The sequence below is a fragment of the Zalophus californianus genome, chromosome 14, assembly GCF_009762305.2.
Source record: "Zalophus californianus isolate mZalCal1 chromosome 14, mZalCal1.pri.v2, whole genome shotgun sequence".
Lineage (NCBI taxonomy): Eukaryota > Metazoa > Chordata > Mammalia > Carnivora > Otariidae > Zalophus > Zalophus californianus.
Genome location: NC_045608.1, coordinates 24,644,500 through 24,657,062, shown reverse-complemented (window position 1 = coordinate 24,657,062; position 12,563 = coordinate 24,644,500). Strand labels below are relative to the sequence as shown.

The 12,563-nt window shown below is 39.9% G+C and overlaps 2 protein-coding genes across 10 annotated transcripts in view; one reads left to right on the top strand and one right to left on the bottom strand.

The window, feature by feature from the left end:
- DEPDC5 (DEP domain containing 5, GATOR1 subcomplex subunit) overlaps positions 1–12,563 on the bottom strand; it is a 122,784-nt gene that overhangs the window by 107,879 nt on the left and 2,342 nt on the right. For all 9 annotated transcript variants that reach the window (XR_003516929.1, XM_027576287.1, XM_027576288.1 and 6 more), the window contains exons 3-7: positions 11,431–11,518; positions 10,991–11,037; positions 9,749–9,834; positions 9,000–9,083; positions 7,940–7,989 (exon numbers count right to left, since the gene is read on the bottom strand). Coding sequence is in view for 8 of the 9 variants with exons in the window: in XM_027576287.1 (XP_027432088.1) it covers positions 7,940–7,989; positions 9,000–9,083; positions 9,749–9,834; positions 10,991–11,037; positions 11,431–11,518 (355 nt within the window). In the remaining variant the exon portion in view is untranslated. The remainder of the gene's footprint in view (positions 1–7,939; positions 7,990–8,999; positions 9,084–9,748; positions 9,835–10,990; positions 11,038–11,430; positions 11,519–12,563) is intronic.
- LOC113912692 (60S ribosomal protein L27-like) lies at positions 128–514 on the top strand. The gene has a single exon (XM_035723920.1). The coding sequence runs from the start codon at positions 128–130 to the stop codon at positions 512–514; it is 387 nt and encodes a 128-aa protein (XP_035579813.1).

The window sequence follows — 12,563 nt, the reverse complement described above, 5'->3', positions numbered from 1 at the left end:
ACCTGCCTAGTTACAGGATTTCCAGAGAGAATGCCATGAACAGATTATACAACATAAAGAATTCTCAGAATGGAGCGGAAGTGCCCTTTCTTCCTTTCAGCTATAGGCTGGGGTGGCTGGTGTCAAGATGGGCAAGTTCATGAAACCCGGGCAGGTGGTGCTGGTCCTGGCCAGATGCTACTCCAGACACAAAGTGGTCATCATGAAGAACATTCAAGATGGCACCTCAGACTGTCCCTACAGCCATGCTCTGGTGGCTGGAATTGACCGCTTTTCCTGCAGTCACAGCTATACCAGAAGCAAAAAGAAAATCACCAAGAGGTCAAAGATCAAGTCTTTTGTGAAAGTTTGTAACTACAATCACCTCAAGCCCACAAGGTTCTCTGTGGATATCCCCTTGGACAAAACTGTCCTCAACAAGGATGTCTTCAGAGACCCTGCTCTTAAACGCAAGGCCCGAGGAGAGGCCAAGGTCAAGTTCGAGGAGAGGTTCAAGACTGGCAAGAGCAAGTAGTTCTTCCACAAGCTGCAGTTTTAGGTCTGTTTTGTCATTAAAAATACCAAAACAAACAAACAAACAAAAATCTCAGAGTATACTGAATTTTATGACAGTTCTTAATCTGGGAGTCCATCAGCAACATGCAAGTATCAGGAAGGGCTTTGGGACATCCATAAATCCTCTGAAATCATGCAGTTTTCTGGGCAGAGATTTAGTTTTTGTCAAATCTCAAAAGGGTCCATGTCACAAAAATAGTTAGGAAGAACTGACGAACACTTTTGCTCATCCCATCTTTGATAAGTTTTTTTTTTTAAGGTTTATTTTTATTTTTACTTTTTTTTTTATTTGACAGAGACAGACACAGCGAGAAAGGAACACAAGCAGGGGGAGTGGGAGAGGGAGAAGCAGGCTTCCCGTGGGGCAGGGAGCCCGATGCGGGGCTCAATCCCAGGACCCTGGGATCATGACCTGACCTGAAGGCAGACGCTTCATGACTGAGCCACCCAGGCGCCCCTGATATGCTAAGTTTCAACAGAAACAAAATCCATCTTAGTATCAGGATTAGAAGACAAGCAATCAGGAAGCATGGGACAGAGTCCCTATTCAGTGGAGGCCATTCTGCTGAAAAGTTTTCATGGCAACTTGGTATTGCACTCTGGGGGCTTAATGTCTTTTCCTCTGCAACTTATTAAGGGTGTAAATTGGATAGCACAGTTCAAAGAGCATTGGCCTTCTGAGCTGATCAACCTTGAGTAGAACTAGTCTTGGCAGGAATCTCAGTTCTGAGTGTCCCTTAACTAGTTGAATGGCCATGGGGAAATAACTCTGAGGCTCAGCACCATTATCTTAGAAAAGGAAATAATGACAACTACTTTATAGAGCTGCTCAGAGAATTAAACCAGATACTGTGGGGAAACTATTCAGGATAGCACTGGGATAGGAGGTGCCAGAGTTAAGAGTACTAGTAGCTACCTGTATTAGCAAGAACTGTAACAATGGTAAGTATTTCTTTTTTAAAGATTTTATTTATTTGTTTGCCAGAGAGCACAAGAGAGCACCAGGCAGAGGGAGAAGCAGGCTCCCTGCTGAGCAAGGAGCCCAACGCAGGACTCGCTCCCAGGACCCCGGGATCATGACCTGAGCCGAAGGCAGACACTTCACTGACTGAGCCACCCAGGCGCCCAACAATGGTAAATATTAACACAAAATCCTATGCCGGAGAGGGACGCCTGGGTGACTCAGTTGGTGAAGTGTCTGCCTTCGGCTCAGGTCATAATCCTGAGGTCCTGGGATTGAATCCTGTGTCAGGCTCCCTGCTTGGGAAGTCTGCTTCTCCCTCTCCTCACTGCTCATGCTCTCTCTCTCAAGTAAATAAATAAAATCTTAAAAAAAAAAATGCTATCCTGGAGAGAAAGGGATAGCTGTTATCTGAGAACCTTGTAATCATCCATCAACCAACCACTCAAGTCCTTCTCTTCTACCAACCCCAGTGCAAATTCCTGCCTGGCCCTAAGCAATCAGTCCTCATAAAAAAGAAGAAAAGATAAAATCAAAGCAGGGAAAATGCTGTATACCATGAGTCACAGCTCAGGCTACCTGAGAAACACTAGACAATCAGTCAGCCTCGCTGGCTCTCCCTCCCATCTGTAAAATGAAGAAAGCTGGACCAAGCCCATGTTCTTTTAAATATGCTTCCCAACTCTGCTTTCACCAAAAGGGGTGCCTCTTGGTATTCCTTTGCCCAAGTGTGTCTGTGAGTGGACAACTGCCGCAAGCTTATCTGAGAAGGGACTTCGGTTTCTTTAACATAAGGAAGGTTTCAAGGTTCCCATGATCTCTGAGCTCTATTAGCAGAAAGTACTCCGCATACAGGCTATGAAATACCGGATTAACCAGGCCTCTAACATGAGCTGGTTGTTACCACACTAACTCACCAACTTCTGCTAGTAGTGTTACAAAATTTGGGCTTAGATTCCAGCCCCTCCACTCCCTGTGGAGGTCAAGCCACAATCTTTCCTTCTTTTTCTTAAGATTTTACTTATTTATTTGACAGAGAGCAAGAGAGAGAAAGCACAAGCATGGGGAGCGGCAGAGGGAGAAGCAGGCTCCCCGCTGAGCAGGGAGCCCCACATGGGGCTCGATCCCAGGACCCCAGGATCATGACCTGAGTTAAAGGCAGACGCTTAACTGACTGAGCCACCCAGGCGCCCCAAGCCACAATCTTTCTGAGCCAGTTTTTCAAAAATCACTAAATGTGTTATTAAGAACCCTGCCCATCCATCTTCTACAGCTCTTGAAAAGATGCAGTGAGATACTGTAAATGAGAGGACTTGGTGAACTGTGAAAGTTATTATTCCAATGTAAATGGTCCTTTTATAAAACACATTCACACAGAAAATGCAATCTTGACCTTTGCTCCTAAACCTAACATCTGCCCTTACCCAAACAGGAACTGAAAATGGCCCTGACGTAACTTCTCTTCTCTTTTCTGCTGGTTCAAGGGAAGAAAAACTGCCACTGATTGATGCAAACGCAAAATCTATTATCCCCCAGGACAGAGCCCAGGAGCACACATGGCTTCCTAGAAGAGGCAGAATGGCACACTGCCAAGCCCTGAGGATGAAGGTGACCTGGGGGGCGCTAGCCCTTGATTTATGTAGAAGCTTGGGCAGGTACTTTCCCTCCCTTTTCTATGGAGTGAGCTGTTGGGGATCAGTGATCTCCACTATCCTTTACAACTAAATTTCATCATTCTGTGAATGTGAAGTTAAAATAAATGCAAAGTATGTTCACTGTAGTGTTATCTGTGTAACACACCTTTGAACAACCTGAATGTCCAGCAATGGCAGACAGGTTAAGTAAATTATGATGTATCCAGACAAAAGAGTATCATGGAACCATTAAAATCATGTTTACAAGGAGTTTATAAGGTTTTAAGTGGGGAAAAAAGAATACAAAATAGTACAGACATTATCACCTATATAAAAATACATGCATGTGCGTGTATGTATGAAAATAAAACACTGAGGGGTGCCTGACTCAGACAGTAGGGCATGCGACTCTTGATCTCTGGGTTGTGAGTTCAAGCCCCACTTTGGGTATGGAGATTACTTAATTAAAAATTTAAAAAATAGGGGGGGGTGCCTGGGTGGCTCAGTCGTTAAGCATCTGCCTTTGGCTCAGGTCATGATCCTGGGATCTTGGGTTCAAGCCCTGCGTCGGGGGAGCCTGCTTCTCCCTCTCCCACTCCCCCTGCTTGTGTTCCTTCTCTCACTGTGTCTCTGTCAAATAAATAAATAAAATCTTGAAAAAAAGATTTTTTTTAAGAAAGAAAGAAAAGAGGGGCACCTGGGTGGATCAGTCAGTTAGGCGCCTGCCTTTGGCTCAGGTCATGATCTCAGGGTCCTGGGATCTAACCCTGCATCAGGCTCCCTGCTCAGTGGGGAGTCTGCTTTTCCCACTGCTTCTCCCTCTGCCTCTCAGCCTCTCACTTGTGCACTCTCTCTCTCTCTCTCAAATAAATTAAGTAAATCTTTTAAAAAAATAAAAGAAAAAAAGGAAATACTGAAAGGTCACACTAAAATTTAATAGTAGTTATCTGTACACAGTTGGCTTATATTCCACTTTAAGTTTTCTTCTTCTGTTTTTTTTAAAGATTTTATTTATTTATTTGAGAATGAACCCGAGCAAGCATGGGGGGGGTGGCAGAGGGAGAGGGAGAAGCAGACGTGGGCCAATCCAAGAACCCTGGGATCAGGGCCTGAGCTGAAGGCAGAAACATAACCGACTGAGAGATCTAGGGGTCCCATGTTTTCTTCTTTATACTCTATATTACCCAAATTTTCTAGAGTAATTGTTTTTTTTTTCAAATATGAAAACAAAGTTTTTGGGTTTGGGTTTTTTTTGCAGGGGGGACAGTATATAACATCATGTATACTATATGGTCTCAAGCCAAAAGGTGGGGAGAGGAAGACAGAATATTTTGGCAGAACTGTGTCAAAATGTTAATAGTGATTGATTCTGAGTAGTAATGTTACGTTTCTTTTTCCTGCTTCTTTATTCTATTTTTTTTTAAGATTTTATTTATTTATTTGAGAGAGAGAATGAGAGAGAGACAGAGCATGAGAGGCGGGAAGGTCAGAGGGAGAAGCAGACTTCCCGCTGAGCAGGGAGCCGGATGTGGGACTCGATCCCGGGACTCCAGGATCATGACCTGAGCCGAAGGCAGTCGCTTAACCAACTGAGCCACCCAGGCGCCCTTTATTCTATTTTTCAAAACTGTCTACATTGAGCATGTATTATAAATAAAAATACTTAGCATATGCCTAGTATCTAGCATGTAATAAACAAGTGGTACTTAGTACGAATTCTATATTAGTAAAGACATTCTAAGAGAACGGCCACCACAGAATCAGACTCAAGTCAGAGAAGATCCCAGAAGATCCACTGCGGTACAGCAGATTTACCAGGAAAACACCCAAACTGGATATTTCAAGGGGCTTTAACTGTGACTCTCCACACTGGTCTGTCTGCTTCTGGACAGCTGAGAAGTGAAGGCCAGAAATTAATTGAGTGTTTCTCCCTCTGGAGTGTGAGTCAGAAAAAAAATTTTTTTAAGTAAAAACAGAAACCTTAAAAAAAAAAAAAAACAGAAACCTTAGCTAGTTAGCAGTCCCAAAATTATCTGGAAAAATGAGATCTCTTCACGATGAAATCAAACAGACTAGGTTTCTAAGTTCCATATTTTAAAAAAAGCAAAATGCTAATTTTTAGGAGATAGGATTTTAGTACAATATTTATCTTTTAAAATTTTCTTTAATTTTTTTTAAATACTGATTGCAGGGTTTATTTTTAACATTTTGAAGAACACATTGGGACTTTAGTCAGAGAAAATAAAAATGTTTACCTTTGAAGGAAAAACGATGTTTCAAAGGCAAGGTCTCAAGGTAATGAAAGTGTCTCATATGTCCTTAAGTATTAATTAAATTACCAGGTAAAGAGGCTAAATTACAGAAAAAATAATTATGACTTTATGTAAATAACGACTATCTTTTGTTATGTGAGGCCCAGAGCAGCTTTTTCTTTCTTTCTTTCTTTCTTTTTTTTTTAATTTGCATACCTCCTTGTAGGAAGGAAAGTGACTTTTGATTCAGTGTTAATAGTCTTCTGGAGAAATAGTAAAAGACTGTGGTTTACATTTAACTATGAATGAGTAAAATAATTAGGAGAGATCTTTAAAAGTCTAAACCTGACATTATGTCAGGGTTTTCATTTCTGTATCTGGTACCATGTGGATATGGGCACTTGCACAGAAAAACAAGAAATTTAAGAATGAAAGGTATCTGAGTGGGTTTCTAAACCAGGGCTCAGCTAACTATAGCCTGCAGGCCAAATCCAGCCCATCTCCTATTTTTATGTGGCTCACAGCTAAGAATGGATTTTATAAATATATATCTATTTTTTTAACTTTTTTTTAAGGTTTTATTTATTTGTCAGAGAGAGCACAAGCAGGGGGAGCAGCAGACAGAGGGAGAGGGAGAAGCAGGCTCCCCGCTGAGCAGGGAGCCTGATGTGGAACTCGATCCCAGGAGCCTGGGATCATGACCTGAGCTGAAGGCAGACGCTTAACTAACTGGGCCACCCAGGCATCCCTGGATTTTATATTTTTAAATGTTGAAAAAAAAATGAAAAACAAAAAATTTGCAACAAAGACCTGAGACCCATGTGGCCCAAAGTGTAAAATATTTACTTTCTGGTCCTTTACAGAAAAAGATTCTAAACCAACCATTTGATTTTGCAGAGGAGTAGACACAGAGTCTCCCTGACCTGCCCAACATCACCCCCGCTAATCACTGGCAGTGCAGGAATAGATTATAGGCTTCCTGACTCCTGGCCCACCACCTCGGAGAGACTAAGTTGTACTGGAAAGCATGAATCTAGGTTGCATTTCTTATTTTGCTCGAGCTTAGTCACTTCTTGGGCTGTGCTTTAAAATCTTTTACTAAAATTTCTCGAAGAATCTTGACCCTCCAATTTTTAAACCATCCCCCTTTTTTGGGAAAAAAACTAATCCTTTATCTTTCTTTCCTTTAGGATCAATAGTTCAGATTAACCAATTTGCCCTAGTTGATGATGAAATGTTCTTTACACAAAGGATTCTGGGGGTGCCTGGGTGGCTCAGTCAGTTTAGCATCTGCCTTTGGCTAGGGTCATGATCCCAGAGTCCTGGGATCGAGTCCCACACATCGGGCTCCCTGCTCGGCGGGGAGTCTGCTTCTTCCCCTCCTTCTCCCTCTGGGTGCTTGTACGCTTGCTCTCTCTCTCTCTCTCTCTCTCTCTCTCTCAAATAAATAAATAAATAAATCTTTAAAAAAAAGGATTCTGGCTAATAAAGGTAGGAAAAATGACTGAATTAGAAAATCACCATCTTGCAACAATCATCAATGGGTGAAACCATTAGGTGAAAAGTTGATGGGGAATTTCATAATGGAGGACCAGACTACCTCACTGGAACCCACCGGTCAATCCTAGTGCCATTAAAAGTGAGTCTACCAGGAGCACCTGGGTGGCTCAGTTGGTTGAGTGTCTGACTCTTGATTCTGGCTCAGGTCATGGTCTTGGGGGCCTGGGATCAAGCCCCACTTTGGGCTCCATGCTCAGCATGGACTCTCCTCGATATTCTCTCGCTCCCTCTCCTGCCCCCACTCGCTCACTCGTGAGCTCTCTCTCTAAAATAAATAAATAAAATCTTAAAAAAAAAAAAAGGTGAGTCAACCAGATATAAACATGTTTGTGTTATACATAATAAATTTCAGGTAAGAAACCGTTTCTTCTAAGGATTTGTTTTTCATAATACACCTTTTTGTACTGTTTGATGGCTTTACTCCGTGGACATTGTGCTTTTTGAATTAAAAGGGCTTTCAAAAAGTCCCTTTCTCTCTCCTTTACAAGCTGAAATTTAGGAATCATTTAATAAATTAAAGGCAGTACAATATGGTTAAAAAGGCAGCAAATCAGGAACTACTGGGCTAGTCATTTTGTATCTCCAAGTATGTTTCTCAACCTGTAAAATGAGAAGGTTTGATTAAATACATTCATCTAAGGCTTTTTCTAGTTCTAAAATTATGAAGCTATACTTCCTTTGTTACAGAATACCATGTGGCTTCAGCAACAACCACTCATCTTAAAACTACTACAGTGCATTTTGGGATTTTTGGTTTGTTTTAGCAACAACAATCTAACCTTTTATTTATTTATTTATTTATTTATTTATTTATTTATTTATTTATTTATTTATTTATTACAATCTAACCTTTTAACCTATCGTATATTTTATTACATGTACATCCACATGCCTCAAATGCTGTGTGTAGCCCAGTTACTGCACTAGATCCTACTCCCAGGTATTAGCTGGTAAGTCAAGAGTGATGTAATGTCTACCTGATGCCAGCAAATTCCACCTTCTGAGTGATATAGGCACATGTGCTGACCTAAGGAAGATAGAGAGACAGACAGAGAGAGAGAGAATATGAGATTCAACAACACATCAAGGACATAAAAGGTCACAAAGAAAGGCTCCTGCCTTTCTAATTTCTTCTAACAACCCAAGGTTCAATTAACAAGGGAGTAATAAATTTATCCCATAGGCAAACCTGCTGGGGCAGGTATAACAGTAGGTTCTTAAGAGTGTGACAAGTATAGACAATAATAAAGACCAGATGGAAAATAAGTGCCCAGCTTCACTAACATGCTTATCTTCACATACATTTGCATACATGTCTATATTTACATACTCATTTAATTACACAACATTTATTTCTCATTTTAGCTCTCATTTTATAGAATGGAACACTCCCCCAACCAATACAAAATGAGCAAACATATTTTTTTCTGAAAATATTCACTGTATGGAAAGTCTACCTACAATTTCTTGCTCCATAATGCTCAAAATGCCCAGTAAGAAAAATTTTCAGCACCAGCTCACAATGAACTGGTCATTTTAAATAGAAAATGTTAATTCAAAATAAATAAATCAGGAAAATAGGAGGAGGGTACAGCAAAAAGCAGTCTAACTGGTAAGCAACAAGATCTGGGTTCTAGTCCGATGTCAACCGCTGACTATAGTTTTTTAGTCTTGAGTAATTAATTGCTTATCCTCTCAATCTCAATTTTCACATAAATGAAGAGTAATAAATACCTGTCCACGGGGAGGTGACATGAACACGTGAAAGCTAAAGTTCCATTCAAATGTAAAATAATATTATAATTTCCCATTCGAACCAAAAATGTGTAGTAAAAAATCTATAAACAAGCAAAACAAAGCTCAAAAAAACTACAAAGAGAATGGAAGAAGATACACAAAGGGTTTACAATAATTCTCTGTGATGCTGGAATTAGAAATGATTTTATACCCTTCTCCCTACTAAATCTCTACAAGGAAAATGGATTAATATAACAGGAAAAGTAACAGACTTTTTTTTTTTTTTTAATCACATCTTACCAAACTTTTCTTTAGTCGCCACATATCCCCACGGCCAATATATTGATCCTTAAAGGTTAATTCCACTAGGTCAAGGGTCACATCCTAAAAGGGATAATCAAATATAATCTCTCTGCGTTACTCTGCCATTCTTCGTCTTAAGATAATGCAAACTCACCATGGAGAAACCTTTTAGCAAACAAGGAAACTACTAGAAGAACATTTGATAACAGAACACTGATACACAGCATTTCATCCTGCCAGAAAAGGCTTTTGAGTACAGATGATAAGTCTACAACAGATGCTACAGCAGCTGGATCATGACTAAGTGCAAAGAGTACCAAAGTAATAATTCTGTGTTTAGTCTTGATTCTGTCACATACATAGGACATTGAGCTCTGTGCTTTATTTCTCTAGATAATGTCAATGATATCTTTTAGACAATGATTTTTACCTATTATAGCACCATTTCTCAACTCAGAAAAAAAATGAGAACACCTAAAGAAATTATAGTATTTTAATAGAAATTTTTACATTGAGCTTGACACGTACCTATATACACAGAATCTTTTTAGGAAAGCTTTTAAAAAAGGGTGAGAGCTTTAAATGCAACCTATGTAATACCTATAATCTAAGTGACCTATATATGACCACATATTTAATAGTCCAACACTATACTTAAATAACTCACTATTTCCTTAGAGACCTAACCTTTTAGGAACAGTATTAATCATTCCCAAAAGATATTCAAGTCCAGAACAAAGACATACCTTAGGGTCTACAACATTCACATAAACATCTTGATAAGGTCTTAGTCGGAACACTTGAGTCACAGTCTGGTCCACACTAATAGTTTCTGAAACAGAAGAAATCTGGATCAGATAACATATTCTGAAAAAGCAGGTAAATATATTCTAATCTATAAATAGTCATTTGACAAGCAACACAAATGATCCTTGGCCATGGGCAAGAAACAGTCTCTGCCTTCCAGCATCTTAAAGCTTAGAATGCTCTGCTTTTTAGGTGAAACAAGCTGGTGAAATAAGACCTGAGCCTTCAGCAATTAAAAAACAAAGAAATTAAGGAGCAACATTAAAAAGTTCAAAGAACTGTGAAAATTCAGAAAAGGAAGGAGATCATTTCTTGTTTGGAATGAAAGTAGCTGAAGTAGTTAAGGGAGAAACAAACTTTTCAATGAGCCCTTACATCTGGTAAGTAAGAAACATACCAGATGGCAGGAGATCGGGTGGTGAGGGGAAGGAGGAAACTCTTAGGATTTGGGTTTTATAAAGTGCTTTCACATCATACTGAATTATAAAAGTAGCGGACATCACAATCCTTTAGAGAAACCAGAATTTTCTTTTAAGTACTATTTAAGGAATTACCTTATTTGCTATCAATTAACATTTTGGTTCCTTGAACAGCATGGTACACTCAGTAGAGGAAAAAAGAAAGGATCTGATCCAGAATGAGTAAGTAGAGTGGCTGCTCTGGCTCCCCTACTTACTGACATCGAGCAAGCCAATCCACCTCGGTGACCCTAAGTGCATCTCTCAATCAAGTGTTGTGTGGGAAGATAAAAAGAAAGAGACATTACAAAAAGCTCCCTGTACAGTGCCTTACATTTGTGATAGGTAATCATCAATATGTTTCTTCATCCTCTGTCACCCAGAGTAGGCAGTTAACAAACATCTTGTGAAAAAATACAATATTTAGGAAAGCACGCTTTGCCAACAAATTTTTTTTTTGAGGTAAGAATAAAGCTTCACCTAATCAGGTTAACTTTCCTCCTGACAATAAAGATGGTTTCTTCAGTGCCCTTAGGATGCTGACAAATGAGATTCCTTGGCAGCTTTGAAATCTGACAATTTTTTTAGGTGAACACATTTTGACAAGGAAAGAAGTACTATGCCCTCATTCCCTGAGATTATGAAGAGACTTTCCTTACAATTTCTAGAACAGTTTCTCTAAGTAAAAATAAAAGCCTTAGAGAAGAGAGATGAAATTCTTACCTTTCTGTAGATCTTCCTTAAGTGACTTGACCTGCAAAAGCAGAGGGCTGGGGGAGAAAGCAACAAAGAGATGGGGCGCTGTAAGCGGTAATTAACCAGCTTTCTTCACCCCCTACAAAAGGCAAACAGATCCCTCTGGATATATTTTAACCTACGGCACAACAAGGGGGGGGATGTTCTCTTAGAAACAAGGGAACTCTGCACTTGCCCTCCTGGAAATAGCTAAATGCTACACAATTTCTCACAGAGTTGTCATCTTGACTTTAAAAACAAAAAGAATAGACTACTTTTTAAAAGATTATTGGTTTACCAAATCCTAGAGGGCAGAAACAATTTTAGGTAAAGGCTAAGAGCTGTCCTGCCCTGGAAGCCCCTTAAACAAAATACTTGGCAACAGCAGGCTGCCCAGTTAGTTCCCTTGATCCTAATGAGATGTTTACCTGTATTCATCATTGGGGTGAGCAATCTCCACAATGTCTCCAAGCTTGATGTGAGGAAACACTTTAGGGTTCATGACTAGCTCATCATCTGAAAGACAATTCAGCAATCTCAAGCAGAAAACAGACTCACTTGGGTGACAGGCTGTGGTATACGTTCTCATGTTGGGTCCTCATGACTTCATCAGGTTAGTATTACTACCCCATCTCGAAGATGAGGTTCCATTTTAAATCGCAATTCAGATGAACTGAAGGATTCACACAGAGACACAAAGCTAGTGAGTAGCTGAGCTCAACAGTGTTCGGGACCTTTGTCTTCAGAGCCCATGTTCTTTCTACTACCACCTCACTGACCCCAGGGAAAAAGCAGCCCTTGCTCTCTGGAACTTAAACCTCTGGGATTAACACTTTACTCCTTCGAATTATCACATACCTGGCGTATACCAGGAACAAAACAGCCTGAGTCCCACAAGTGCAGCACAATCCCTGATATTTAAACAGTGTTCAAAGATCCAAAAATACTGTCGTAATGTGATCCTCACAATAAATCTTTGGATCTAACAGAAGTGAAGAAATGACCTAGGTGATAAAGTGACTTGCCTAAGGGTAAACAGCTAATAACAGCCAGGACTGATTACTAGCCCAAGATTCCTTCTGCCTAAAGCCCACCACCTCTCATAGGTCATAAAAAAAACAAAACAAAACAAAACAAAAACCCACAAGGCAACAAAAATGCCCTAGATTTTGGAAGGTAGCAATTGATTAGGGAAAAACTTTGGATACCAGTTCACATGAGGGTCCAGTGAGACTCTTAAAATATAAGGAGGACATAGTTTCATGTTTATCTACTCCTACCCCCACCTTCACTGGGGGTGGGGAGAACGCTTTCATATATAACAAACTCAGAACCATTAAGAAGAAGTGATTTTTTTTGTCTTAATTTTGAGGGAAAAATATGGCCTTTAATTATGCTAAAACCATGACAAATAAGTATATCTAAATTTCAAATATAATCAGACCCAACAAAAGCTCAGCCTAGGAAAGCAAAGCACTGGGTTAATCCCAAATTGTATTTGGTATATTGCTTCCATTGACAGTTTTATGCCAAATCCTCTACGATGCCTTCTCCTAACCTC